At 36.8% G+C, this 27,447-nt stretch overlaps 2 protein-coding genes and 2 long non-coding RNA genes across 12 annotated transcripts; 3 read left to right on the top strand and 1 right to left on the bottom strand.

The window, feature by feature from the left end:
- The first annotated feature begins 374 nt into the window (after positions 1-374).
- Positions 375-1,346, top strand: LOC122756737. The gene is made up of 2 exons (XR_006356576.1): positions 375-640; positions 731-1,346. It is a non-coding gene; the product is annotated as an uncharacterized LOC122756737 (long non-coding RNA).
- Positions 1,347-4,784: 3,438 nt separating this feature from the next.
- Positions 4,785-6,757, bottom strand: LOC6585794 (NADH-ubiquinone oxidoreductase 49 kDa subunit). Its single transcript, XM_002011384.4, has 6 exons — positions 6,560-6,757; positions 6,357-6,478; positions 6,189-6,298; positions 5,907-6,108; positions 5,600-5,787; positions 4,785-5,541 (listed from the first exon to the last, which is right to left on the bottom strand). The coding sequence occupies exons 1-6, from the start codon at positions 6,667-6,669 to the stop codon at positions 4,852-4,854; spliced, it is 1,422 nt and encodes a 473-aa protein (XP_002011420.2). The 5' UTR covers positions 6,670-6,757; the 3' UTR covers positions 4,785-4,851.
- Positions 6,758-6,774: 17 nt separating this feature from the next.
- On the top strand, positions 6,775-8,827 carry LOC116804598. 3 transcript variants are annotated; one of them, XR_004364600.2, is made up of 2 exons: positions 6,775-6,902; positions 6,994-8,827. It is a non-coding gene; the product is annotated as an uncharacterized LOC116804598 (long non-coding RNA). The 3 variants fall into 3 exon arrangements; XR_004364599.2 differs by having other exon boundaries at positions 6,775-6,906; XR_006356575.1 differs by having other exon boundaries at positions 6,775-6,918.
- A 2,612-nt stretch (positions 8,828-11,439) lies between these two features.
- LOC6585793 (ephrin-B3) lies at positions 11,440-26,042 on the top strand. 7 transcript variants are annotated; one of them, XM_015160723.3, is made up of 5 exons: positions 11,440-11,616; positions 12,628-13,759; positions 20,338-20,648; positions 22,828-23,436; positions 24,653-26,042. In XM_015160723.3, the coding sequence occupies exons 2-5, from the start codon at positions 12,897-12,899 to the stop codon at positions 24,904-24,906; spliced, it is 2,037 nt and encodes a 678-aa protein (XP_015016209.1). In that variant the 5' UTR covers positions 11,440-11,616; positions 12,628-12,896; the 3' UTR covers positions 24,907-26,042. The 7 variants fall into 7 exon arrangements, with proteins under 7 accessions (XP_015016209.1, XP_015016208.1, XP_043863104.1 ...); XM_015160722.3 differs by having other exon boundaries at positions 11,440-11,636; XM_044007169.1 differs by having other exon boundaries at positions 11,440-11,685; positions 12,892-13,759.
- The last annotated feature ends 1,405 nt before the right edge of the window (positions 26,043-27,447 follow it).

The raw sequence follows: 27,447 nt of genomic DNA, 5'->3' as shown, positions 1-27,447 counted from the left end.
TTTATTGAATAATTTCATTTGTAGACATACAATCTTAATGAAACTGTCAGAACGTAATCATAGCACAAGTCTCTAGTATTTGAAATGCATTTTTTACAAATTGTGTGAAATGGGCGTGGTATCCAAAATCAGTAAATTATAAAATCTTCGTATCTATCAACTGTATACACACAGTAAATCTGAGTCTCTAGGTCTAAAAGTGTTAAAATTCATTTCCATTTTCAATGGGTTCAGGGTATAAAAATGCCGCGTTCTAGAAGGCAACGGAATATCGCTAGTCAATTATCTGACGAAGAACGAGAAATCGCCCGAGCAGAGCGCCGCGTTAGTATGCAGCAAAGAAGGGCCTTAATTCGAAGAGAGGCAGCCCGTGAAATGGCAATAAGAAATGGTTCAAGTATTGATTTGAATCGAGCAGCGTTTCGATATGATTGCACCATCGACTACAACATTTGCCAACATTGTGGCGCCACCAGAGTTCGCGTTTCTTGCTTTATGGCGAAACACTAGAATCACGACATTTTCTAGCGAACACTCAAAAATACAATGCCTGTTTCCAAATGACTTCATGCTCTCATGTTAAACAATTCATGTACATTTTATTAATATGTGAGCGTGATTAATAAATATACGTGTAGAGGTAAGCCAAATAATGAGCAATCCAATACAATATGACGTTACTGTTTATCACCAAACAGTTTTTCAACTTGATTAATTTATGTTTGATTAGCAGACAACAATGCCACGAAAACGCAAGGGGGGTAATTGGAGTCGTCGAACACTCAAATCTAGAGGCATGTAGGATAGAAGAGCACAAAGATCAGATGAAGAAAGGCAACAAAGCAATGCAGATGTCCGTGTAAGCATGGCGCAGTTACGTGCATCACAATTGCAAGAGGCACTAGATGAGCGAAACCAGCAAAGACAATTAGAACGAAGAGAAGCGCGCAGATTCGTAGTCACCAGACGAAGAGGAATCGACCGACAACGTCAACTAGTACCTCGAGCATTTACATCACATTCATTTCTGCACTTAGCATTGGTGGCCAGTGGTACATTGGACAAAGAATGCCGGCACTGCCATGCCTTTAAATTTAAAAATGAGCCGATCGGGATGTGGTGCTCGTCAGGAAAAGTAAAACTCCCAGAAATTGAAACACCGCCGGAACCATTGCACGGCTTCCTTATTGGAACTGATCTTCGCTGTTCTTGCAGTCAATGCGAAAATTCAATTCATGTTTTCAAATGACATCGTTTGGAGCAACGGAAAAAGTTAAAAATACTGCTGTAAATATGCAAAAATGTAATTCCACATTTAAAATCAAAGGCCAAGTTTACCAAACGAACCTTATAAATTTTTACAAATTTACTTTATGGGTGGCGCGGACGCCGAACGCGCACTCGCCAATCACGTGGATGCCCGCTGCAACTATAATCACCTCAATTCACCTTTTGCAACGCGCTAACAGTTCTGAAATTAAAGAAATTTTAGGAAAACTAACGCATTTTTCAAGTATTCGTCAACTGTTCAGTATTTTTAAAATATATTCTGCTATTCGGGGCGGAGACAAATCTAACAAATCAAAAACCATGAAAATTGGTCCAGCAGATCTCGAGTTATAAGTGTTGTAACAAACCCGACTTTGTTTCGCCGGGTCGACTAGTATAAAAATAAATATATACATAGCTGTATTAGTATTATTTTAGGTTTTTAACGTTTAATTCTATTTTTTTTTACTCTGAGCCTGTCGGTCTGTCTGTCTGTCTGTTCGTCCGTCCGTCCGTCAGTCTGTCCGTATGTTTGAACGCTTTGATTTCAGAAGTTATAAGTGCTAGAGACTTAATTTTTTTTAAATGTCCGTATATGCAGCGCGGATCTCAAGTTTATCACCAAAAATCGATAACTCGTCCCGTTATTTTTTATCGATAAAAACCCGTATCGAAAATCTGTTTTAAAATTATATCTCCTACATTTTTAAAGCTAGAGTCTCAAAATTTTAAATATAAACTTATATGCATTTTATACAATTTCGATTAATGTTAAATTTACCCCCCACCCCTATATCTACCCCATCACCCACATATTTGTAAAAGACGTATTTCAAATACTAGAGACTTATGCTTTGGCCATGCATATCCATGTTATAATCATAACCTGAAAGTTTCATGAAAAAAGTACATCCACAAGAAAAGTTATTAAACAATTAAGTTCCCATAGTAAGCCACCATAGTAAGCCACCACGTACGTATGCCTGTGTGTGTGCGTGTATGTGTGCATAATATATATATATGTATGTATATATATTATTGAAATATCAGTTGCTCGAAGGGTTCAGGGGATCTCGTAGTCAAGCATTGTGGACTAGCTTTCTTACTTATTTTTATTGTACTACACATATTTCTCTTTAAAATAAAAACAAAAGACAAATAAGATCGTTGCAGTCGGGCGTTACGGACTCCGAAATACTCATTCACATCCCATCAACAATTTAGTAGTTAAGTTTCGCTCTAATACTGTAGAAAATACAGTATCCGATTTGCCACGCCCCTACTGGGCGTAGACACCTCATTTTTGGTCAGTTCTTAGAACGAGATAACGGTACCCTAGCTGCAAAGTTTGAATACTTACCCTCAAAAAATGTGAAAATTACAGGATATTTTTCGATATGCCACGTCCCTAAAGAGGCGTAAAAACTATTTTTGGATCATCGATAGAAGAGGATACTAGTAACTTAACTATTAACTTTTAATTTGAAGCTTCTAGATATTATACTTTAGGAGATATAAACTTTTGCGGTTTGCCACGCCTCCTATGGGCGGGCATACATCTACCATAACTAGTTGGACTTGGTTGGTCAACCCACGTATATATACCAAATTTCAGGTCTCTAGCATGAATAGTGCCTAAAATATAGCAGAATTCGAAAAATCACTATAACTTCAGGTCCGATTTGCTTGCCCCTAGTAGGCGTAGATATATATTTTTTCACCCATCTTTATAGAATCGAAATATCAGCTTACGTGCAAAATTTCAGCATTCTAGGGTCACAACTTTAGGAAATACAGTTTTATCTGATTTGCCACGCCCCCAATGGGCGGAGATATATCCGCCATAGCTTGTAATCTAGGGTGGTCGACGCGGACCTATATACCAAATGTCAGCTTTCAAGCTCTTTAATTAATGCGGGCAAAATTAATGCATATTTCTTTTCTCAGCATATCGACTGGTGTCTTTTTTATACCCTGAACCCATTTTCAATGGGAAATCAGGGTATAATGGTTTTGTTGAAATGTATGTAACAGGGAGAAGGAGGCGTGGCAGACCCCACAAAGTATATATATTCTTGATCAGGGTGACGAGCTGAGTTGATTTGGCCCTGTCCGTCTGTCTGTCCGTCTGTCCGTCTGTCCGTATGTATGAACGCGTCGATTTCAGAAGATATAAGAGCTAGAGACTTCAAATTTTTTTAAAATGTCCGTAATTACAGCGCGCATATCAAGTTTATCATTAAAAATCGATAACTCATCTCGATATTTTTTTATCGATAAAAACCCTTATCGAAACCCAGTTATAAAATTATATCTTCTACACCTTTATTGCTAGAGTCTCCAAATTTTTAATGTATGCTTATATGCAATTTATACAATTTCGGTTTTTGTTAAAATTTACCCCCCACCTCTAAATTCACCCCCTCACCCTCACTTTTGTAAAAAGCGTATTTCAAATACTAGAGACTTGTGCTTTGGCAAGTACATGCATATTCATGTTATAATCATAATCTAAAAGTTTCATGAAGATCGTACGTCCATAAAAAAAGTTATTAAACAATTAAGTTCTCATAGTAAGCGCACACTGCAGCCCATGCGTGTTTATGCATGGTTGCTTGTGTGTGTATGTGTTTGTGTATGTGTGTGTGTATGTGTGTGTGTGTATGCGTTTGTGTATGTATGCGTGTGTGTGTGTATGTGTGTCTGTATGCGTGTGTGTGTATGTATGCCTGTGTTTGCGTACGTGCGTGTGTGTGTGTGTGCGTGTTTCTTGTGTAAGCTGAAAGTCGCGAAAAAGTATTGAAATATCTATTGCTCCAAGGGTTCAGGGGATCTCGTAGTCGAGCAGTCTCGACTAGAGCTTTCTTACTTGTTTATTTCTGTCTCTTTAAGTAATTAACTTTCTGATTTACTCTTTGGAGCGTTGATAAGCTCGTCTTAACACCGATTTTACCCCTAATCTAGGTGGTCGATTCGTGGGAATTATAAAGCTTCCCAAACTAATGCTCTTCTATTTCCTTCTGCAATCACTTGATTATTGCCGCTTATATAGTTTTTCCCATAGTTTTCCTTATTTTTAAGGAAATTGCCGATTGATTTTCTGTTTCTTCCTGTCTCTTTACCAATTTTATGGTAGCATAGCCCAGATCTAAAGAATGTTCTTCAACAAACATGATTTCGGGCATATCGAGTATGTGTTCCAAATTTCAAGTCTCTAGCTTCAATAGCGCCGAAATAGATTGCGTTCATACGGACAGACGGACGGACAGCAAGACGGACATTGCACAAAACCAATATACTAATTCACTTTCGTGAATGAGTATAATGAGTGTAAGGGGGGGTGCTAACCTGATGACGCGCCGTGTATATACATACTTTGTGGGGTCTACCACGCCTCTTTGTGTTTTTTACATACTTTTAACAAAAGCATTATACCCCGATTTCCCATTGAAAATGGGTTCAGGGTATAAAAATCTGTGGTATCCCAAAAAGTTTTAGAAAATATTACATTACCGTAAGTTTATTAAACGTGATTTGTTTTTTATTTTTTTATTTTTCTTTTACAGTACGCAGCAAAAACAGTTATCGATCGATTTCGCCAAAAACAACGTCCAAGGTGCCGATAATAGCAACCACATCGGCTAACATATGCTGCTTACCAATTTTCTCTAGCGCTGCCAAATGGGCAAATCCTGGTGCCTTAATCTTGCAGCGATATGGACGGCTTGAGCCATCTGATATCAGGTAAACACCAAATTCACCCTTTGGTGCTTCGATTGCCGTATAGGTGGCCCCTGGTGGCACCTGATAGCCCTGGGTGAATAGCTTAAAATGATGAATTAGAGCCTCCATGGATGTTTTCATTTCGCTGCGAGATGGTGGTGTCACCTTCGCATCATCGGTCTTCACCTCTCCAGGTGGCATTTGATTAAGACATTGATCGATGATGCGCAAGGATTGACGCATTTCTTCAATACGACACAAATACCGATCATAACAATCTCCTTTGGTTCCGATCGGGACATCGAAATCAACAAGATGATAGGCATCATAGGGCTGTTGCTTGCGCAAATCCCATTTGATGCCAGAGCCACGTAACATTACGCCACTAAATCCATAGTTAAGCGCCTCTTCGGCCGAGACAATGCCAATATCTTCAGTACGTTGCACCCAGATCCGATTTGTGCTCAAAACATCCTCAACTTCATCCAAACGCTCACCAAACTTCGATGCGAACTCATATATATCATCCAGAAGACCTAAAGGCATATCCTTTAAAATAAATCGACCAATTATCTTATTAATATATATAGCGATTAATTAATATTACTAATGAAACTCCACCGGGACGTATGTAGGCGGCATGCATACGTGCTCCCGAAACTCGCTCATAGAATTCCATCATCTTCTCACGTTCTTCAAATAGCCAAAAAAATGGAGTTAGTGCACCCACATCTAATGCATGAGTTCCAACAGCCATTATATGATTGAGAATTCGAGTTATCTCAGCGAAAAGAGCTGCAAAAAATAAAATAGGATCAGGGAAGACAAGAGAATAAAACATCTATAGAGAATGATATACGAGCGGAGCTGAGTCGTCGGTCTACCCTTAATTATCGTTGCACGCGACTACCTACTTCTTATATACTTGGCACGCAGTGGCACGTCAATGTTTAGAAGTTTCTCCACAGCTAGCGAATAGCACTGCTCGTTGCACATCATGGAAACATAGTCCAAGCGATCAAAGTAGGGTAGTGCTTGAGTGTAGGTCTTGTACTCGATTAACTTCTCGGTACCACGATGTAGAAGGCCAATGTGGGGATCAGCGCGCATCACAGTCTAGCAGGTAACAACGATAAAAAAAAAAAAAAAAAAAAAAAAAAATAGAGAAACACACTGGACGAATATTCAGACATTACCTCGCCATCCAGTTCTAGCACCAGTCTCAAGACACCATGAGCAGCCGGGTGTTGAGGTCCAAAATTTAACGTCAGATTGCGCACAGATTTCTCAACAGGCACCACTTTGCCTGTTGCACACAAAAAATTTGTATATATGTATATGGAAAGGCATTGTATAAAACGTACTGTTCCATGGGGGAACCTTCCAAAGGGAGGTCACTTCATCGGGATACATAACTGCGCCGCTAAATTGCTTCATGAATTCAGGATCTGGATACCATTTTGCAGCACCGCGATATTGGTTCGAGCTGGTCGAAGGATATAAGTCGAAAAGTTTGTAATCCATTTTTTCCAGATAGAGAGGTGGTTATGTAAGTAATGTACTTCACCTCAAGCTGCTACTGCCACCTGCTGCTGCTGACGTTAATGCAATAGAGGATTGTGCTTTAAACAGTTGTGCCCCAACGCCTAGAGAGCGTTTTAAACTCAGAGACAACATTCTTAAAAAAGTTGACCAAGTTTCTTTTTGTTAAAAACAGAGCTATCAAAGCAATGGAAGGCCGAACAGCTGTTGCGTTGTAGCACTAGTGCTGCAAAAATATCGGATCGGTATCGCTATAATCGATATTTTCAAATTTTGGAAAACATCGTATGGCTATCTTAGTATCGATATATCGAAAATGGCTACTTTGGCGTTGATTTTGACTGTGTAAGAACACTAGCCAGAGAACAGTAAGTAAGTGTAGTGGTAAGAAGCACATTTCTTAAATGTTGCTAAATTTTATAAAGTATGGATTGGTTTAATTTTATTTCTTTAAAAAAGAAAACATGGATCCGTTTTTGGGAAGAAAACGTATATACGATTGACATATCGTATTGGAAAGGCATGGAATCATAGCTTGTGTGTTTTAGGCGCGGCGGGGGTTGAAGCCATTGACTCTGATGAGGAAAATAAAAACATGGGAGCCCCAAAAAAATTAAAGGTATGGAAATATTGCGAGAAAGGAAAGGATGGTTGTGCGGTGTGCAAAACGTGCTTTAAGGTTTGTAAAACAAGTGGAAATGCCACAAACCTTCAAAATCACTTAAGGCTGGCCGCGATAAGCGATGCGATGCTATAAGCGATAATTATCGCAGCGATCTGCAAAGCAATGACATGACAGTGAAAGCTATCCGCAAAGAGAGAAACATTGCGAGTATTCAAATTGTACTCATTGCGAGTGTTCAAATATTAGTCCCAGTCGCAATATTTTCATGAAAAAAGCAACGGGATCCATCCAATACTATCAATACTTTTGATTTTTCACAGTTCAAGTATAAAGGAGAGCAAATACATAGATAAGAGTATAAACAGTTTTGAACCAAACTGCTATTAAAGCTTTAATTGCGAAAAAGAACATGCTTCACCGACTAACCAACGCGTTGCAACGGTTACTTAAGCTCAGAACGCAACAAAAACACACGTATCAGAAAAGCTTTAGGATTTAGGAATCCTTTCTCGCAACTCGCTCTACTTGTCGTTTTGGCTCTCTTCTCGCTTCGCTTGCAATCTGACATGTTTTAAGCGATTACATATAAATCTGCATGTAGAGCTTTCTCGCATATTGTCGCTCAATATTATCGCGCCGCTTATCGCGGCCACTCTAACATCAGCCAACACGCATGCATCAATCGCTGCAAGAGAGTGAATTGCCACTCAAGTCCGGTAGCATTTTACACATCTTGCAGGAAAAAAAATAGCCGATGAATTTGTGGCCGCAGCCCTTTGGTCTAGTGGATGAGCCTTCATTTAAAATTGTTTGCCAAGTGCTTGATCCACACTACGGATTGCCGTGTAGGAGTACTTTAAAACATGTTCAAATGGAGACCACGCTGTTTGATATTCTTGAATCCATCGAAAATTTGGCCATTACTGCCGACTTATGGACGTCTTTGGCAAATATGACTTACATAACCGTAACTTACCATGTTATTGATAAAGAGTTCATATTGCGTTCCGCAGTGTTGTCGACGAACACACTTAATGAACAGAAGAATCACACTGCAGGAAATATTGCAGAGTCGGTGTCAAGCATTTTAAGTGAATGGAACCTACTCCACAAAGGTGCGGCACTTGTCACTGACAATGATGCGACGATGGTCAAAATGTGTAAAATTATCGCAAAGAGAAATTTGCCGTGCTTAGCGCACACGCGCTAATATGCAAGTAATAGTCGCCAAATGCAAAAATATTGCATAAAGTGCTAAAGTTCTTTTAAACACGGTTAATGCACCGCCACCCCTGACTGCAGAGGAGGTAGATGTTATGTAGGATCGCGTTCATCTTTTGCAACCATTTGATGTTGCCACAAAAAAATCATGCTCTTCAAATACAGCGACGGCGATGCTTTCAAAAATACGCTTCTAACTGAGGAAGGTCTACAAATGCGTGATCTTTTCGTGAACAAAATAAACGCAAGGCTTCTGGACTATGAGTACCGCACACCAACGAGATTAGGAACACTGCTGGATCCAAGGTTTAAAACTGAATTTTCGTCACCATTCCACACGAAGGAGGCTATGAAATTGTTGTTGTTAAGCTAACACTTTTAAATAAAGATTTGCAACGGCCAAAAGAGATCTCTCCAAAACCAAATGAGCCAACCGAACCCAACCAACCATTTTTATTGTATTTTTTTATACCCTGAACCCATTTTCAATGGGAAATCAGGGTATAATGGTTTTGTTGAAATGTATGTAACAGGGAGAAGGAGGCGTGGCAGACCCCACAAAGTATATATATTCTTGATCAGGGTGACGAGCTGAGTTGATTTGGCCCTGTCCGTCTGTCTGTCCGTCTGTCCGTATGTATGAACGCGTCGATTTCAGAAGATATAAGAGCTAGAGACTTCAAATTTTTTTTAAAATGTCCGTAATTACAGCGCGCATATCAAGTTTATCATTAAAAATCGATAACTCATCTCGATATTTTTTTATCGATAAAAACCCTTATCGAAACCCAGTTATAAAATTATATCTTCTACACCTTTATTGCTAGAGTCTCCAAATTTTTAATGTATGCTTATATGCAATTTATACAATTTCGGTTTTTGTTAAAATTTACCCCCCACCTCTAAATTCACCCCCTCACCCTCACTTTTGTAAAAAGCGTATTTCAAATACTAGAGACTTGTGCTTTGGCAAGTACATGCATATTCATGTTATAATCATAATCTAAAAGTTTCATGAAGATCGTACGTCCATAAAAAAAGTTATTAAACAATTAAGTTCTCATAGTAAGCGCACACTGCAGCCCATGCGTGTTTATGCATGGTTGCTTGTGTGTGTATGTGTGTGTATGTGTGTGTGTGTATGCGTTTGTGTATGTATGCGTGTGTGTGTGTATGTGTGTCTGTATGCGTGTGTGTGTATGTATGCCTGTGTTTGCGTACGTGCGTGTGTGTGTGTGTGCGTGTTTCTTGTGTAAGCTGAAAGTCGCGAAAAAGTATTGAAATATCTATTGCTCCAAGGGTTCAGGGGATCTCGTAGTCGAGCAGTCTCGACTAGAGCTTTCTTACTTGTTTTTATTTGATATACAAGATCTCGGTCAAACTGACATGGAGGCAAGGTTTTTTTGTTATTATTATTATTTAATGAATTATTGTTGTTTTAGGTTTAAGTCAATGAATAATAATTTCAGTTATACGACTTTGAAGTGTTTTTATTTGGTTGAATAAATTTGTGTTTTTTTTTTTATTTTTTACTTTTTTTTTATCTCTAACAATCTGTTGCCTTTAATTAAATCTTGTAATGGTTGCCATTTTATCCATAAAGATGTCATAACTAATACAAGCATTATAATTGAAATTGTACAACGAAATTAATATTTAAAAGAAGCGTTTGATACATCGCTATTATCGATCTTTTTCTCTCAAAATATCGTAAATATCGATACTACGAAGTAGGTTGTAGCACAAACCAGAGAACATATAGACCGGACAAGTATTTTTTCTCTGTATTTGCTCGGCTCTTCATCACGAAAATATATGAAAGCACAATTAAGGGAACCAGCGCCGTTAACTCTCTCTCTCTCTCTTTATGATCTCTTATTACCTCTCTCTCTATTCAGACTTAGTTTTTAGTACTTTTGTGACAAGCGAAGCGGCCGCATTTTCGCGAGAAGCATGCACACACACACTCTCCTTTGCTACATGTACCATGAGCATTTGTATGCCTGTGTGCGAAGTCTTGCTGCCTGTAGCAATTTTATACGATGCTCGCTATTATGGGATATAACTTGTAGAAGCATTTGTATGCCTGTGTGCCGGAAAAGAGCAAAAATATGCAAACTACTACGAGATCCCCTACTCTGCTTACACAAGAAAGAATACATGCACACACACATATCCACGCACGGATAAAGATGCGTTGGCTGCAGTCTGTGCCTACTATTGGAACTTAATTGTTTAATAACTTTTCTTGTGGATGGATTTTTTTTACGGACATTAAAAAAAAGTCTAGCTCGTATATCTTCTTTGATCGACGGGCTCATACGTACGTGTACGAATAGACGGAGGGACAGACAGGCGGACCGGGCTAAATCGACTCGGCTGGACGCCTTGTTCAAGAATATATATACTTTTATACCCTGATTTCCCAGTGTCAATGGGTTCAGGCCCTGAAGCCTGAAATGGTTATATTTCAGGCTATTTTTGAATTTGATCTAGCTGTTTCTAACAGGTTTGAAGGGGTAATTTAGCATTTTCTTGCCCGGAAAAGTTGGCAGCACTGTATATGCTCTCTGGTTAGTAATTACATTAAAAGAAGTACATTATGTAAACATATCGCTAACTCATTACAGAAAACTAATTTGCTTGTATTTAAATGAGTAGACAGTTTAAATTCAATGACAATCTGACTAGAGGTAGTGAAATTATAATAAACCTTAAAATAATACTAGAAAATACCCGAAACCTTAACATATTACCTTAACGTTAACCTTAAAATAATACTAGAAAATACCCGAAAACAATTAGAATTATTATTGATATGCACATAATTATAGCTAGTGATCGATTCGGTTCCTTCCTTTAACAACGTTCGATAAATACTTTTATCAAATGAATAAAAGTTATTCATTCGTAAAATTTTTTTGCTTTATTTTATTTTTGCAAATTCAGTATTTGCAGTATTTTTTTAAAGACGCATAGAGGTAGTTTCGTGAAATAAACATGTAACTAGAAAATAATTGTACAAACACATTTTAGATACAGATACATTTTTCAGATACTACCACACTGTCAGTTTCGTATTATTTTTTACACCTAATACATAGCTCTTTAAATGTACTGTATAATAGTTATTTACAAACGAATTTAGTGAAATAATATAAAATAAAATGCTGTGGATACGGATACGGCAGCTTAGCATGTGTTAAAAAACAAATGGGAAAATGCGAAGCTGAAAAGTAAAATCACATTCGGAAATGTATATATACATAGAACACTTTGCATTCTGTCTGTTTTTGTGTGTGCGTGTAAGTGGTTATTTTGCATTTCAAATGAAACAGCCAGAATACTAAATTGCTACATTCGTTTATAAATACGGCGACAGTAACACGATTTCTGACTCTGACGCAACGTTTTACATGCTTCCCTTATGAGTTAAATCGCGTTTTAGGCCACAAAAAGGTGTATTCGTTTATGGTATTGGAAATTGTTTGTGTATGTATACGAGAAAATCGTCGGATTCAATGTTTATGTATTTGAGTTTCCTTCGAAAGGCAGTCACAGAGCGTTATACATATATATACATAGAGAGAGAGAGAGAGAGAGTGAGAGAGCGCTAGTGAGATATACAACGGGGGAGGAAACAGAGAGAGAAAGAATGTGGGAGAGCAGGAGAGCAGAAGCAGAAGTTTTTGCATTATTATTTTTTCATTCAAAAACAAGCGGAAAAATAATTAATAAAAATGATTATTTAAGTCCTTGTAAATAGCATCAGTATATGTATCTATGTATATGAGACATTAACATATGCCATTTCCTACATTTTGTATTATAAAATGGGCGAATATATACACACGTACTTACTTTTGTACACTACAATCTTCGCCTGTATACAAATTTAGTAGTGGTCGGCATTTAAGTTACTAAAAGTGAATTAAAAGAAGCAGCATATGTATGTGTATGTATATGTTTCACAGATACAATGCAAATATTTATTTTTTAATTTAATTCACTTAAAAAAGAGTCGAACATATGTACATAGATACATGCATATACTTTTACTGTTACTGCTACTGGTACTATTAGGAGTAGTGCTAGTTTTAGTGTTACTGTTACTGTTACTATTACCATCACTGTTACTGTGAAGAGGAACCGCTTCGTGCACACATATAAAACACATGAACATGCATTGCACATAACATAGGCGCATCCTTACATTTACTGATCAGATCTTACTTCGTAACTTCCAGAAACATGGGGTTTCGGCATGTTTCCGACGGGCCCAATTTTAATATCGTCAATAGCAAGCAAAAACGGCAATTGGGTCAGCGGCATGATTTTTAGCACTAGCGTTAGCATTAGGAGCGGGTCAAAAATAAGTCACGTGTCTACAAAGGTCCAAACCAGTGCAAGAAATAGATACAGAAAGAGTTAAAGAGCACCCAATTCGAAGGTGACAAAATTTCAATAAGGAAGAAATTTGTAATACAAGATACTTAATATATGTATAACAGTATAAATGACTATCGTAACGCCGTCGACTAAAAAAATGGGGCTAATTGTCAACTGGAATTTGCTGACCGGAACTGCTGGAAAAGAACAAGATCAGCTGTTCCTAAAGTCAAGTGGGCTGACGCCCAGCTGGAAGTCGTTAACAAGAACCGTTGGAACAGTAAACATAGCAGAGCAGCTGATGTCCGAGTCAAATGCCGATTCGAGTGATAAGGATGCGGCAGCAGATTCTTTGGCCGTACGTATTAATTGCATTAAGAATGGATTTGCGGATCATAATATGAATTATGATAAATGGTTGGGAAAGTCAGTTACCCTAAGTCAGCAGCAGCAGCAGGAGTCTAGAAACAGAACAATAACGCCACCGTCGACTTTTGACAAAAAATATACGCCAAATGCTCGAAAACGAAATCAACCAACGACCACGCTCTTAAAGCCAGCGACGATGCACCGAAAGACCAAAAGTAAAAGCAAGAGCCACAAGAAAACAATCCTTGCCAATCCAACACCACCTACAACAACCACAGCGAAGATTTGTGCTAGCCAACAACAAGAAGAACAACAGCGTATTAAGCATTTTAATGCAACGCAGCTCAAGAACCATCAATTTCCGCGACTCCCGCAGTCGCCGGCAACGGGAGAGATCGCTGCTGAGCGAGACTCCGGCGAGAACAGTACGAGAGGTATTAACATAAGCAATAAGAAGAAGTACCATTCCGTGCGCTACAAAATGTTAGTTCCATTACCCAGTCTGGGTGCCACGTCCCTTGCCACGCTTTTGACGATAATTTGCATAGAAACTGTCCTACTGTCCACAATGTCTAGCTGCGCTAAAACTTTCTATATGCATTGGAATACATCGAACAGCATGTAAGTGTTTATATATATTTGTATTTATCATTTGTCATTTGACCAAGTGTGGTGAAAGCTTTGAAAAAAAGAGGAAAAGAAAAATAGTCCTTTGGGAAACTAGTCCGTTGAAATCATGTTTATAGCAATACACATATATATGTATGCAATATTGGTAATCGATTCTCAAATTCAGAGCTGATTTAAATTATAAATATTGTTATTCATACGATCGGTTGTGCATATATATGTATGTGTATATGTGTGCAAATGCCGCCGTCCAGCATCAAGCAAAGTATATGCAACGCTCAAGAAGTTTTGCAAACATGCATGCATACACGCATGCACCTACATTATGATCCGTATAGCGAACGAACTTTAGGGCCAGTGTTCACAAAAGAAATGAGCAGGCACACACTCATAAATATATGTATGTATGTCCATATTGTACGCTCAAGCTAAAGACATCCGAGTGTTAGGTCTTCTTGAAAGTTCATTTGTCCTAATGGGATACGCAGGCATCGAAAATACAATCAGAGTTGTTTGTGTTTTTAATTTTTGCATGCTGGGATTGCGCGGAGTGCGGTACGTATAACTACAGATTTTATGCCAATAGTCTAATATGTGCATTAGGGCTGTCGAAAAATTTTTAAATATCGTATCGATGATAATTAAAGTTTTGAAAAAATATCAAAATACTATTTGATGTAACTTTAAAAAAATCGATATATCAATGTTTTTCGATTTTTTTTCCACAATAAATTTATAATCCGTCCCAAAAAACAAGAACAAGAAAAATGAGTATAATTTCTTAAAATGATAAAGCCCGCCTAACTACAGTATTCAGTACTTAAAGATTAAAAAAAAAAAACAAATCGTTCCGAAAGCACAGAGCAACCAGGGGTGGTAAGGCATCGTAATACGATCTTTGATACTCCTGGCATAGCCGGCTTATTGGATTTTCCCTAGAAGTTTGCGGCAAGCTGCGGTACATCTCAAGCTTCCTCTCTTCCGCACAGTGTACTGCACAGTGTAAGCATCATAGTGCTTGATTTTCATACGCAACGCCACCTCTTTTTATTAATTTAAGGCACAAATTACATTTGGATGTTCCATTTTTAAAGTCAGAATAATTCGTTTTCTCCATATTCAATTTTTGTACTTTTCGCTTGGTTCACTTATCACAAGAGCGACCAACTCAAATATATATATAAAAAAAAAAAAAAAAAACGTAATAAATATTCGATACTTGGCGAAAAAAAATATCCCGATATTTATTCTATATTTCGATATATTTTCGACAGCCCTAGTGTGCATATATCATTTATTTGCGAAAGGAATATAGTAAACAATGATAGGCAGTGATGAATGGGTGATTTGTATAAGATATAATTCTTTAAATATTTCTATGTAAAATTAATTGAGTACCCCTGATGCATACATATGTATATAGGTGGGTGTTTTTAGTTCAAGTGTGTGTGTTGCTGTAACCCTAGTCGTACTCGCACATTTCGCTAAAGCGAACATGTGAAATATGCGTACTTCATCATTAGGGGTGATTTTTGATTTACAAAGCTCTACAATCAAATAGAAGGAAAGAAAAAATAAACAGAGAACAACTCGGAGCTTGGAAGTTGGAAGGGAACGAAAGGAAACCAAGAAAACGCTCGCAGGGGGCAAGAGGCAGACATAAGACATAAGTGCGTGCTGCGTGTTAAACACACAGCACTTGATGGGTGGCATGGGCGAGTGCGGGAAGGCATAAGGGCGGTTGCGGGTAGGGGTGGTTAGACCCCCTTGTGGTTTCGACTGCAGGCCAGAGCCCAGTCTTCAAGACCTACCGAGCCTTTTTTCGAATGCATTCAGCACTCTCTGTTAGCACACCATCAGCTTTGAGTCGCACATTTCAAAATAAATAAATAAATAACGCGTTTGCTGTTCTCTGTCTGATGAGGGCATATGCGTAATATATGTAACCTGGCAGAGGGGCAGGATAACTTGCTGGTATAGTACTGACTTGTACATCTTGACCACGCACATTGGATAGAAATAAATCCTCGGCGTGCGGATACCCTGCATATACTTAGTGCGTGTTACAACGGGTGGGTTATTACTAGGGTTGCTGAAAATATATATATATATTAGAGGTGCCAAACTATCGATGGTAGAGCACTATCGAGTCGGCCTACTATCGATTGTGCCGCAAATACGATAGTGGTCGATAGTTCCACCGATAGTTTTGTTTATACATCACTGTAAAAATTGCGCGTTTTCTTTCATTTGTGAGAAAATAATTGTTATTGCAATAAGATTATTGTTAAACATAATTAAACAAGTAAGAAAACTGTAGTCGAGATTGATCGACTAGATACTACCCTGAACCAAACTAATCAAAATTTAGTATGGTTAAAATTTCAATTTCGATGTATTTAAAAATATTGGAGAAATAAAAACTCATTTAATTAAATATACAAATATTTTGAAACAATTAAAAAAAGAGTTAATCTCAGCTCTGGTTTCGAACTCGCGACTTCTCGATCGAGCGTCACGCCGCCTCACTTTTAGAAGCTCCGTTGGCAAAACTGAAATAGATTCACTGCTGCAGCGCTATCTAGCAAAACTAAACCAAACTAACTGCTAATGTGATTCTAAGAATGCAATTCTGCCAGCGTAGCGTGAAAAAAAAAAACGAATGTCATATGAAAATGAATCGATCTACGATATAGGAGCCGAAAGATTTTGGAAAATCGGTCCATTTTAAGGATAGTTATAACCCTTCAAAATTTGGGAAAGTGGCAAAGTTGTAAAAAGCAGCGAGTTTTTGTGAAAAATATTCCACTTATCAATTGAATTGTAGGAAAAATCTTGCACCAATTTTTGCAGTGTTGGTTGCGATTTAAAGAATGGATATTACTAATAGAATTTTTAAAAAATATGTTAATAAGACTTCATTGAAGGCCTAGTTTTAATTTAAATTTGATCTTTTTTTTTACCTAAAGTAGTTAAGGAAGACGTCCTCTTTAATTTAAATTAATATAACTTTTCTTCCCCTAGATTTCCCTTTGGGTTTCTATAGCAAAAAACTAACCCAAAATCGCCATAAAAACACACAAAATGTACTAAAATGGGTCACATTTGCCTGTAGCTGCATGCAAAACGAAAAGTTTGGGTTTTTGGTAATTTTTTTTTTTTTTTTAATTGTTTTGTTTTTTGTTTGTCTAAATAGTCATTTTTGCTGCAAATAATTAAAAATAAATTAATTTCAACAAAAAATGTTTTAGTTTTTCATACAAAAACATGCATTTTAGGACGAAAATCTCATTTTTCAGGTTTGAGGTTAAACTGTGTATAAACCTGTTAACGCATGACCCTGTATGTTGGCTTATTTATAGCTTAAGGAATTTTCTGTCGAACGCCACTGTGCGTCGATTGACTTAACGGAATTTAATGAGACTTTCAGCATATGATCTACACATTCTATTGAATATTTGACAAATTTAAAAAAATTAAAAATCATTCACAATTAGCTATACTGGCATCTGACTTGAACTTGAATGTTTTTATTCGATAAAAACATAACGGGATGATTTATCGAATTTTAAAGATAAACTCGACATCCGCGCTGTATATACGGTCATTAAAAAAAAATCAAGTCTCTAGCTCTTATATTTTCTGAAATCGAGGCGTTCAAGCATACGGACGGACGGACAGACGGACAGAGCAAAATCGACTCAGCTCGTCGCCCTGATCAAGAATATATATACTGTGTGGGGTCTGCCACGCCTCTTTCTGCCTGTTACATACATTTCAACATTTCCCATTGAAAATGGGTTCAGGGTATAATAAAATGGATGGATTTGTCCAAAAAGCTAATTAACAACGCACTGTTGAAGCAATTTCAAAGATAAACGCCGCAATTCTAAAAAAAACCTTCAATTGTAACACGTCATATTCGGATAAGAATTCTGCGTCTGAAAAAGCAAGGAGAATATTAAAATGAAATTGTAGGATGTATGGAAATATTCAAAAAAAATTCAAGTGACAAAAATTTTGCAAAATGTTTGATGTGTGGAAAAGCCCAATAACCACAACATCTCTTTTATTATCATTTTCTATTCCACCATTTTTACTTCATTGAATTTAGTAAAATAACTGTTTTTTTTTTTAATGTTATTATCTGCTTCGTATCATAACCGAAAAAATTGTGCAGACACGACTCGCTCTGAGCGACACTCTCTGTTTTCTTTAGAATCTGCTTCGGTCAGACGCAATGCAATGACTCATTCGTGTGACGCTCTCACATGAGTGTCGCGTAAAGAGTAATACGGTTTTCGCTCACACAAAGACTCTCAGCAAAAAACAGTTTGACTAAAAAATTCAACAGAAATGATCTTTGCCTTCGTGTGCATGTAAATACATGCACACATACATACATAAAAGAACGCAACAATCGCGTGTGATTACCCATACATACGCAAAAGACTGTTTGCTTCATTTAACTCAAGCAAACGATCAGTGACTGACTTGAGCGAAACGAAAACAGAAATAACAGTCTCCCTCAGAGCGCGAGCGAGCTAAGCCAGACGCGACAAAAACAGTTTCTGTCTAAGTCTTTTTGATTGTGTCAGTGAAAGACACTTATTTGCAGACAACGAAAAAAGTCTTAACAGTTATTTGCGAGCTTTGGTTATTATACTCTAAACCCATTGAAAATGGGAATGATTTCCCTGATGGGTATAATGGTTTTGTTAAATGTATGTAACAGGCAGAAGGAGGCGTGGCAGACCCCATAAATTATATATATTCATGATCAGGGCGACGAGCTGCGTCGATTTAGCTTTGTCCGTCCATCCGTCTGTCCGTATGTTTGAGCGCGTCGATCTCAGAAGATATAAGAGCTATATAGTGGGAGATTGTAAATTCGGAATCATCGATAGTGGTCGATAGTATCCCGATAGTCCCCAATATGAAACAACTGTAATTCAGTATTTAAAACCTTGGCCTATTCAATGTCTTAAACAATTAAAGCTCTTTATAATTGGGTTAATATAAAACAAGTAAGAAAGCTCTAGTCGGGACTGCCCAACTACGAAATCCCCTGACCCTTTCGAGCAACTGATTTCTTCAAAATTTTATTCGCACATGCACACACACTCGCACACACACAGGCATACGCACACATGCATAAACACGCATTGGCTGCAGTGGTGACTTACTATGGGAATTTAATTGTTTAATAACTTTTCTTGTGGATGGACTATTTTCATGAAACTTTCAGATTATGAATATAACATAGATATGCATGTATTTATCAAATCACAAGTCTCTAATATTCGAAACACGCCTTTTACAAATTGCGAGTGAGGGGGTGAATTAGGGGTGGGGGAAAATTTTGACAAAAATCGAAATTGCATTAAAAATTTGGTGACTAGCTTTGAAGATGCAGCATATATAAATTTATTACCGGTTTTCGATAATCTTAATCGATATACATGGACCTAGGAAAACAAATTTCAGGTCTTTAGCTCTTATACCTTCTAAGATCGACGCGATGATGGGCGGACAGACAGACAGACAGACGGACAGGGTTAAATCGACTCAGCTCGTCGCCCTGATCAAGAATATATATACTTTGTGAGGTCTGCCACGCCTCCTTCTGCCTGTTACATACATTTCAACAAACCATTATACCCTGATTTCCCATTGAAAATGGGTTCAGGGTATAAAAACTAGTGCTTATACACCAAGTATAACCTTGCATATGAAAATCAAACATTATGACTCTTTTGATTACGGAATACTGGAGTTGACCGGGCCTTTTCATTTAAATAAAAAATACTTATTATTATTATTCATATTTTTTGGGACGGATTACTTTAAAAAACTTTAAAATAAAATATCGAAAAATATTGATATCGATAAACTTAAAATTTCGATACGATATTTTAAAAATATTCGACAACCCTCAGTAAGAAGAGTATACTTCTGGTATTGCCTCGATTCAACTCTCACTTGTACTCCTCCAAATCAATTTTTTATCGTCACAGAATAGTGCTCGACTGTCAGGTATTATGCATCGGTAGGTGAGTTTTGTTCCTATTTGGTCTGATTTTGTTGATGAAAATTGTATACAAAACATGTATGTAGGCTCTAGTCGAGACTACTCGACCATGAGATTCTGTTAACGCACACAGACACTGCGCTTGGGCTGCAATTTGGGCTATCTTATGGGAATTAAATTGTCAATGGAGGTTGAATGATAACATTAAAATGTGGATGAATGGGAAGAAGGCATTTAAAATGTTGGGCAAAATTATATCAAATCTATTAAACAGTTCATGTCTCCAGCTCTTATAGCTTCTGAAATTCATGGATGGACAAAAGGTGGGCACTACCAAATAGAATCAGCTCGTCCTCTTGATCATGTATATATACTTTCCGTGGTCTACCACGCCCCCACCTGCCAGTTACATACATTTTCAATGGGTTCAGGGTATAACTTAGCGTACTCTGAGGATGGAGTGGATATAAACCTATCGTTTATTTTCACAAATATGTACATTATTACTCTAATAAAATGTATTTTCTGAACTTTACAGATTTCGGATCGATAATACAGATCATATTATTGACGTGAACAAAGGCAATCTAGCATTCGAGTTCGACCAGGTACACATAATATGTCCAGTGTATGAGCCCGGCGCATTCGATAATGAAACAGAGAAGTACATCATATACAATGTGTCTAAAGTGGAGTACGAAACATGTCGCATAACGAACGCCGATCCGCGAGTAATAGCTATATGTGATAAGCCTCAGAAATTAATGTTTTTTACGATAACTTTCCGGCCATTTACACCGCAGCCAGGTGGTTTAGAGTTCCTACCTGGAAATGACTACTATTTCATTTGTAAGTTATAATCTGCAATAAATATCTGTTTGTCTTTATCTGTTTATTTTAAACGGCATTACCCATTAGAATTTGACTAAAACTTGATCTGTCAAATTGTTTACTACGTTACACATATTCGAAAAGAATAAGCCGCTCGCCTATAACAGTGTCCTACTAGACGGTCCCATGATGAATGCATCGATCTCGTAATCCAGGGTTTTCATGTGCACATTATATCAATTCATTTCTCTTTAATTAAAAGATGAAAGTATAAACATATGATACAATAATACTCTACGTCAGAATATAACCAGCGAGTTGCTATATGTCCTTTTATAATTTATTTTGTTAACATAACTTAAAAATGAATACACGAATTTGTGGATTTGTCACACGAGCTCTTGATTAAATTATATTATACTTAATGGATTCAATTAAGGCCTAAGTAATTAGTAGTCCAAGATCATTTCTCGTAAACTTGCTAAAAACAAAACTATATTCGACGAATCACAAGGCCTAAGAGATATACTCAATTAACAGTCGAGATTGTATGAGCACCATTGTAAAAGAAGGAAGACTACTCTAGTCGAAATTGATTGATCACTAGATTCCTTCGATGAATATTATATATATATTTCCTCGCTTCTTGTTCGCATACAGTAAATACGACATATATACACACATACACACATACACATAGGCACGTGGCTTGGCAACTTCTTTGTTGAAGAAACACTTTGCTGGAGGGAATTTTTGAAACAAACTTTCAAAATGTGTGTATTTGCTAGTATTTGAAAGTCTTTTTTTATACTCATTCACGAAAATGAATTAGTATATAGCATAGCTCGCAAATAACTGTTAACACTTTTTCGTTGTCTGCAAATAAGTGTCTTTCACTAACACAATCAAAAAGACAGACAGAAACTGCAAAGATCATTTCTGTTGAGTTTTTTAGTCAAACTGTTTTTTGCTGAGAGTCTTTGTGTGAGCGAAAACCGTATTACTCTTTACGCGACACTCATTCATTGTGTCTGCACAATTTTTTCGGTTATGATACGAAGCAGAGCATAAACGAAAAAACTATCAACTCTCATTTGCGAGCTCTGGTATATAGTATATATAGTATATTGGTTTGTCCGTCGTCTGTCCGTATGAACGCAATTTGTTTCGGCGTTATTGAAGCTATAGACTTGAATTTTACTCGTGTATATCTCCTTATTATAAAGTGTTAAAATTTTCCCGAACCGCCCACTAGGGGCGTGGCAAATCGGAAAATGCATGTTCTGATATACCAGAAATCATATTCGTTGAGAGCTAGAAAGCTGAAATTTGGAATGTAGATCCGCATCAACCACCCAAGATCACGAGCTATGGCGGATGTATCTACGCCCATTGAGGGCGTGGCAAAGCGGATAAAACTGTATCTCCTAGAGTTTTAAAGCTACAATGCCGAACGCACGTAGGCTAATGTTATGATTCTATAAAGATTAATGAAAAATTTTTATGTCTACGCCCATTAGGGGCGTGGCAAATCGCACCTGAAGTTATAGTGATTTTTTAAATTCTGCTATATTTTGGACACTATTAATGCTAGAGAACAAAATTTTGGTATATTTGGTATACCCGGCTGACTACCCAAGACCAAAGAGTTTCGACGGATATATGTCTGCTCACAGGGCGCGTGGCAAACCGTAAAAGTTGATATCTACTAAAGTATAATAGCTAGAAGCTTCAAATTTGGATAGTTGAGTTGACCACAAATGAGGTGTCTACGCCCAGAAGTATTAGAGCTAAACGTAAACGGTAACGACTGACTGCAACGCTCTTACTTGTTTTTTATTTTTTTTTTTATTTGAAGTGCGAGAATTCAATTTTTTGCTGGTATAGAAAATAAACAAATTTTGTTAATCAGTTACTCGATTTTTTAAACGAATTCGATAATCTTCCAACTTTTTAAGTGCAGTTCTTAAGGGTTCTAAGCCCGACCTACCTACCTTCTGACTGTGACATATATTTTAATAAAACTATTTTACCTTGATGCACGGACATCTGCTAGTTGGACATCTCTTAGCGTAGTTTGTAATGTGTTTGAATTTTAATGTTGTTTGATTTGATTTGTAAAATATTAACTATTAATTACATGGAGCTAGTTGTTGTAAATTGATTTTGTTTGGATTTTGATATTTTCAAATTGCAGCGACTTCATCAAAGGACGACTTATACCGTCGCATAGGTGGCCGCTGTTCCACAAATAACATGAAAGTTGTGTTCAAAGTGTGCTGTGCGCCCGAAGATAAGAACAAGACAACGGAGATAACAACAATGTTGGGAAATGTGCCAGCTGTGGACAGTGGTGGAACGAGCAATATACACAAGGGCGTCGATAATGCGGCTGTTAATATTGATCCGAATCGAAATATGAATAGCCCGAATGGAATTCATACAATTGGCGTAGGCGTTGGCAGCGGATCAGCAGCTGGTGGCGGTGGTCAAATGAAGCCCGTCAATGGCGCTGGCACTTCGATCAATACAAACATTGATCAGTTCAACCGCATACCCATTCAACCGAACTTAATAGCTGGAGGAGGCGGAGCTGTAGGGACAGGAGTAGCAGGGGGATCTGGCATAATGCACTCACCTGGCCATGGCAGCATAAATATGCTGCCACCTGGACGAGGCGGCATTCACATGCCATACCCCAACCATCATCATATACAGACTGGCATACGAATTAATAATGTTCCAACGCAACAGAATAATCAGCATCCGCATCACAAAGGCAATCTGAACAATATGAATAGTAATGGTAAGGACGAAACTACAAGTCAGCTCAACATACAAGAGGAAGTTGGCAAAAAAGATATGTATTACCTGTCGCCGGTTGTTGTTGACACAAATCATAGTAACATTGTGCAGAGCACGATCAATTGGCCAATTAATAAATGGGCCATTAGCTCGGGTGTGGACACGAACAGAACAACAGCAAACTCAACGTCAAACAGCAGAATAAAAAATTCAAATTTAAGCTCAAATTCGAATCCTAACTCAACTAACATACTTAACAATAATAATAATAACCGTAATAGGAAGCAATTCTTCCATCCGAAACATACCACAAATATCAAAATTCAAACAAGCTCAGGCAGTCATAATACAGATATTAGCAATTATACACAATCATCCCACAGTTCGACAGACCTTGGTAATAATAAGACGAAAAGTAAGTAGAATTCATTAGAAATGCATTTGTATATGCATCTGCCATTAGCTACCTGTGTTACACCTGCCTAGTATTACCACCACCACCAACTCCACACCTGTCCCGGCCACTGTATGTGCTTTCGCCTCTTCAAAAGTAAACGGAGAGAAACACCGTAAGACTGACAATGATGACAAATCCACAGGAGCATTCAAAAGACTAAAACGGGTATATTGTAACTGTCCGGCCCAATAGTGAAGCGTGATTAATGGCATGAAGTAAATTTTAGGGAGAGAACAGATGATAAGAGACGAAATGCGACAGGTGGTCTCTGATATGAGAGATGAAAGAAGAGAAGTGCTATATGGGAGATGAAAGACGAGATAGATGATGATTATATGTTTTCTACAAGGTTACTTCTTGCTGCTGTCTGTTTGTCCGTATGAACATAAACCATTTCGTTGCGATTCAAGCTATTGACTTTCTAGTTTAGGAGAAATTTTATTACCTGGAACTTGAGTAAAACCTTCTGAATTAAACTGAAATGTGCTGCAAATAGTTTCCACAAACAACTTATAAATGAACCGTTATATTAAGCTTTAACCAACACACTTTGTCGAATAAAAATACTGATAACAAGAAAATATATATATATCAAGAAAATATCGCGCTGTGCCTAACCCGACCAATGCCAACCAACTTCCTATGTATGCGTAAGATTATGAGTACTTAATTGAATTACTTGGCAATTAATAATTTGAATTAAATTAGCCAAACTAAACTGTTAAGAATTTGGTCAACTCAATCGCTTCTTAAATTCCAGATGATCATCACAATTATGACAAGCATCCAAACGAAGTAGTGAAAAACGAAGAGCTGACCTACAACAGTGGATCCGGTCAAGCGACGCTTAATCGCCCTATCGATGTCTATTTGTGGAGCTGGAGTTGGCTTCCAGGCGGCACTATTACAACAACAATCCTGATCGCCGCCATATTCTACACATTTCATTATTTATTTTGGACACTAAACAACACAATGGCTCGTCGTATTGAAACACTTGGTATATATCGGTGAATATGCTGAACGTGCTGGATGGCTGAATGTTGGATGGCTGACTTGGCTGAAGGATATCGATTTGAAAAGGCATCATTTTATAACATCAGACTTGCGGCTCTCATATTATTAGGGCGTACTCTATATAAATATATTCATACACATACATTCTTATGTATTTCGAATATAAGATCGATTGAAGAATCTACAAACAGAAAGATAGAGAGAGAGAGAGAGAGAAAATAATTGATGAAAAGAAGGAGAAAGGTGAAAATAGAATAAATAAGTTTAAAAATGAGGAAGATATTTCAAGCGCATTAAAACATAGTTTGTAGCGATATAAATATATATTATTTAACTTAATAAGTAAACAAAGAGAATGCCGATTACAGATTTAAGATTGGAGTATATAGATTAGGTTTGCCTTGGCATCTGACGATTGTATTGCTCGCGTTAAACTCAAATAATGTCCCTATAAAAATAAACAGCTCTTGTCTTTAATATAATTGGTATAAAACAAATTTTACATATAAATACAAGTTTCCAGATTAGTTTTATTGGTTCTAAATTTTGTTGATTGTTTGACCGAATTTCATTCTGTAAATATCTTCTATTTATTTTTTATTTATTTTTGTAATTTTTCTGTATTTATGTCAGATGTAAATCGATTTATATCGGGCTAAAGGAGCTAAGGAGCTAGACTTATTACATTATCAGTATAATTATAACTCCAGTACACTAAAGTAAAATTCTCTGCATCCTCCTTGCAAGCCAAAAAATACTCGACAATCGAGCGCCCTTTCATTTCATTTAAGCGTTTGTAACCTTTTATAATTTTCTTTGTTGACTTTGAAGTTTTTCAAGTAAAATCTGTGAATTCATTCGATGATCATCCCCGTTTGAAGTCAAAAGGCAAACTTACATTATATATAAATATACTTCTCGTACAATAGCTGCCTTGTACGACAGTTTTGACTGAAAATAAAAATAAAAATAAAAATGATAAATTTAATACCATATTTTAGGAGAAGATTAAAACACGTGTAGGAAATTAGACGCTAAGTAACTAAGGCCAATGGCAAACAGAGATAGATACGATAATATGAAACATGTACTTGTTATATCAGAAAGCGTATGAATTTTTCGTATTGCATTTACATTTACAGTTATTATTCGTATATTAAGTATTTCGAATATGGGAAAGGTGAAATTCAAAGAACTCTCAACTGTAAGTTTTTAAGTTCTTATGCTTTTTTGTTTTTGTTTTTGTTTTACTTTTTAGTTTAAATTTTGAAATTTTGTAAATGAAACGAAGCAGTATATATATATATCTAATATATATGCTATAGAACTTACATACAAAATTTTATATAAAAAGAAAGAAGAAAAATATTTGTGTGAAGAATGGGAGGCGAACAAAAAAGTTTAGGTGAAACGTTATAATAATTGTATATTTAATAAAGAAGAAAAAGAAAAAAACAAATAGAATTTGCAATTCATGTATTGATGCAGACATTTGCTTCACATTCAGAACATGAAATTTATTTACATACCACATAAGTAGTATTCATATATATACTTTTAAAGAAACCAACGAGTTGGTTCGTTTCGGTGTTATATATACATATATATATAAAGAACAGTTCTTTCTGAGTCAAAACATCACAGTCAAAACGAGCGAGCCTTCTTTGGCTTTATTGTATTTTCCAAATCATACTGAATCATTATACACACACACACATACAACACACACACACACACAGAGAGCATTTAATTGTAAGAGAGTCCTTCACACACTTCTATTTCTTATATGGCACTTGGAGAACCCTTTACAGCGCCCTCTAATGATAGTAAACGCTCTCGTTTTAAGCTTAATGCAGAAACTTACGAATAATCCGAATTTACAACATCCGAATCAGAATCAGAATCCGAAAGCAGTAACAAAAGCAAGATCGATGCCCTAAGTTTAAATAATTTATATTTAAATACTTTTCAATGCAAACTCTCTTAAAAATAGGCAACAGAGAAGTGTAGATACAATAGTATTTATCCATTCTTACAGTTTGAGATGATTAGGATTACGCTTACAATACAATACAATTTAATACAAAAAATACAATACGATACCATAAAACTCATTACAATACAATACACTACATTACAATACAATGCATATAATTATATACTTACAACATACATCTCAACTTATTATCATGTCAAGCTTAGGAACCGCTTTCTTTTCGTTTCACTGCCACAGGTAAAAAAGTAGCCAAATATTTTGACGTCAAATGTTATCTACACTCGTGAGTTGAATTGGTGTTGTAGAGCTCTCCAGATTTTAGACTCGGACCTAGAGCAGTTCGCTTCCGAACATCATCAGCCAATTCGACTTTATAAGTATTTTAATTAAAAAACATTCGATAATTGTTTGTGTACTTTGGATACTTCAACACGCGTGTTACAATCAACTTTAGTTAGTCTGCAGGCATGAAGACCATTGCTTTGTTATAGCGATATGTATTTTTGATTTGTCAATTAGCGGTCTCTCAAAGTCAGTTTATT

This window comes from Drosophila mojavensis, unplaced genomic scaffold (assembly GCF_018153725.1).
Source record: "Drosophila mojavensis isolate 15081-1352.22 unplaced genomic scaffold, ASM1815372v1 contig_151, whole genome shotgun sequence".
NCBI classification, from domain to species: Eukaryota; Metazoa; Arthropoda; class Insecta; order Diptera; family Drosophilidae; genus Drosophila; species Drosophila mojavensis.
This window is presented reverse-complemented; position numbering and strand designations above follow the sequence as displayed.

Coding starts and splice junctions, on each gene's coding strand:
- LOC6585794 (XM_002011384.4), bottom strand. CDS start 6,669: ATGTTGTCTCTGAGTTTAAAACGCTCTCTAGGCGTTGGGGCACAACTG. Junction 6,479..6,559: donor GGTGGCAGTAGCAGCTTGAG/GTGAAGTACATT, acceptor TCCTTCGACCAG/CTCGAACCAATATCGCGGTG. Junction 6,109..6,188: donor TGCTAGAACTGGATGGCGAG/GTAATGTCTGAA, acceptor GTTACCTGCTAG/ACTGTGATGCGCGCTGATCC.
- LOC6585793 (XM_015160723.3), top strand. CDS start 12,897: ATGACTATCGTAACGCCGTCGACTAAAAAAATGGGGCTAATTGTCAAC. Junction 13,760..20,337: donor TGGAATACATCGAACAGCAT/GTAAGTGTTTAT, acceptor TGAACTTTACAG/ATTTCGGATCGATAATACAG. Junction 20,649..22,827: donor AAATGACTACTATTTCATTT/GTAAGTTATAAT, acceptor TTCAAATTGCAG/CGACTTCATCAAAGGACGAC.